We start from the raw sequence: 2,150 nt of genomic DNA on the forward strand, positions 1-2,150 counted from the left end.
AACATTAGTACCATTTTACAGTGTTACTGGAGCATAATTTTTAACTGTCAAAACTACACTGAAGTAGACAAACTATAAATCAAGTCCAGCTTTCATAGTATGGAAATTATGATATATTCTGATGATACTACCCAATCCAAACCAAAATGAGGATTGGGTGTGATGCAACCATTGGCTGTGATGTTTTCTTACCACTCTTCATGTCTTAGATGCATAGTTACCTGTTTTAGCTAGAAAAGTAGATGTGGCAGATACAGATATTTTTTTTTTATCTTTTACAGATATTTTTATCTTCTACAGATATGTCTGATCAGGCAGCAGCACCAGGTGGCCGGACAGTATTGAGAGTTGTTGCCGGGTGGTAAGTATTGGTACATTTAGTACTTTTTAATTCATATATTGTTTTATAGCATATGTCTAACATTTACATGGTTTTTAATGCAGTTTTACACCAGAGGGCCATAAAGTTGCCGCATATATTTCTAGTAAGTTCCGTGAGTGAGTATGTCGTTCAGGGCATACTTGGAGGCATGTCGATGAGCCCATGCGCAGCTTCTACTATGACGAGTTTTTGGTTAGTCATTTTAACCACCTTATAATGAAGTTTTTTTTATTTAGACTAATTATTTTTTTTTCTTGCAGAAAAAATATACTTTTGAGCCAGGACGTGAGCGGGAGTTTCAAGACGCCTGGAATGCTGCTGCTGGCAAATTATATAAAGATCTGCTATATAAATGCAGATCTAAGGGCACCAGACCATCTTGGATCCCAGAGGACATCTGGGCTGCATGTCAAGAAGTATGTCAAGCAGAAAGATGGCAGACAAATGCAGAGATAGCTCGGTCCAACAGAAAGACCGAGATAGCTGGCCCTAGCACCGGATCCACAAAACATACAGATGGATCCCGCTCCATTGTGGAGCACACCTTAGACTTAGTAAGTTTACAATTAATATATTTTTAATTAATTATTAATGTCATTATTTTTATTTAATTGTATTTTTGATTTTTCAGGAGCACCAGTTACAACGTCCTCCTACTTGTTGTGAGATTTTTACAAAGACACACAAGTCTAAGGATGTCACTTTTATTGATGCTCGCTCGCAGGCCTTAGACGTAAGAAAATAATTTTTTTATTTATTTTACATTATCGGCATGTAATTATTTTTTCTAATCTTAAATTTTATAATAATTTATTTTTAAATAGGCTGAATATTCAGCTAGAGTTGCACAGGCGTCTGCGCCTGCAGTTGAGGGAGGAGAAAGGTAGGAGCTCTCAACCGACCAGTTGAATGAGATTTACTATGATGTGGTCGGTGGGAGGAAAAAAGAGCTACAACCTCTATGGTCTAGGGTCCCAGGCTCGAGTCGTATATGATTGTGTGATGGCCCCTAGAGCCAGGGGTCGTCCCAGCGGATCAGATTCAGCGATAGAAGCCCTACAAAAAGAAAATCAAGAATTAAAAGATCGACTCGCGGGACAGCAAGATCGACTCGCTGCATTAGAGGCGCAGGCAGAAAGTCAAGCTCGGCTTGGGCGGCAGATGGAGGCTTGGATGGAGGCCTTCGGTCAGACGGCATCGCAACCTGCTTTTGATGCGCTGCGAGCTGCGATGCGAGGTGCGGATCCTGATACGGAGACTCAGGATCCTAATGCTCCTGATCAGTAGCTGTCTGCAAGATAGGTTAGCATTTCTATTATTTTTAATTTTTTTTACGTTATTACTTGTAAGCATGCATTTTTTAAATATGTTGTTCTATTACTAATCTATCTTATTGGTTTTTTGCAAGATCTTCTATTTTGTCTTGGCTGGTTTAGATATATTTTTGATCAGTTCTTGTATTTTGACATTTAATATAGTATCATTGTATCTAGATATTTGTAATTATGTTATTGTATTCAGATTGTATCGGAGTATTTTGTTATGTTGTATTCAGATGTTATATTAGTATTGTGTTTTACCATTATTGGCCTGTTTGTGTACTTTTGTTATATTATGTCGTGTTTTGTTGTCGTGTAAACAAGGAAATTCAGAAAACAAATTAAAATATATTAAAAAATTATATTATTAGCGACGGAATTTATAATTCTGTTGTTAATAATCGATTTTTTTTTAAAATTTTTAAAAATTTAGCGACGGAATTTAGAAT

At 36.8% G+C, this 2,150-nt stretch overlaps 1 protein-coding gene across 1 annotated transcript in view; it reads left to right on the forward strand.

Moving 5' to 3' along the window:
* Nucleotides 1-1,914, forward strand: part of LOC141843665 (uncharacterized) — a 5,120-nt gene extending 3,206 nt beyond the window's left edge. Inside the window, exons 3-7 of the mRNA XM_074731722.1 lie at nt 301-361; nt 445-574; nt 643-936; nt 1,014-1,115; nt 1,207-1,914. Coding sequence (XP_074587823.1) covers nt 545-574; nt 643-936; nt 1,014-1,115; nt 1,207-1,269 — 489 coding nt within the window. The 5' untranslated portion in view covers nt 301-361; nt 445-544 and the 3' untranslated portion in view covers nt 1,270-1,914. The remainder of the gene's footprint in view (nt 1-300; nt 362-444; nt 575-642; nt 937-1,013; nt 1,116-1,206) is intronic.
* The last annotated feature ends 236 nt before the right edge of the window (nt 1,915-2,150 follow it).

This window comes from Curcuma longa, chromosome 12 (assembly GCF_044706935.1).
Source record: "Curcuma longa cultivar G26 ecotype Majalengka, Jawa Barat chromosome 12, ITB_CL_G26_1.1, whole genome shotgun sequence".
Lineage (NCBI taxonomy): Eukaryota > Viridiplantae > Streptophyta > Magnoliopsida > Zingiberales > Zingiberaceae > Curcuma > Curcuma longa.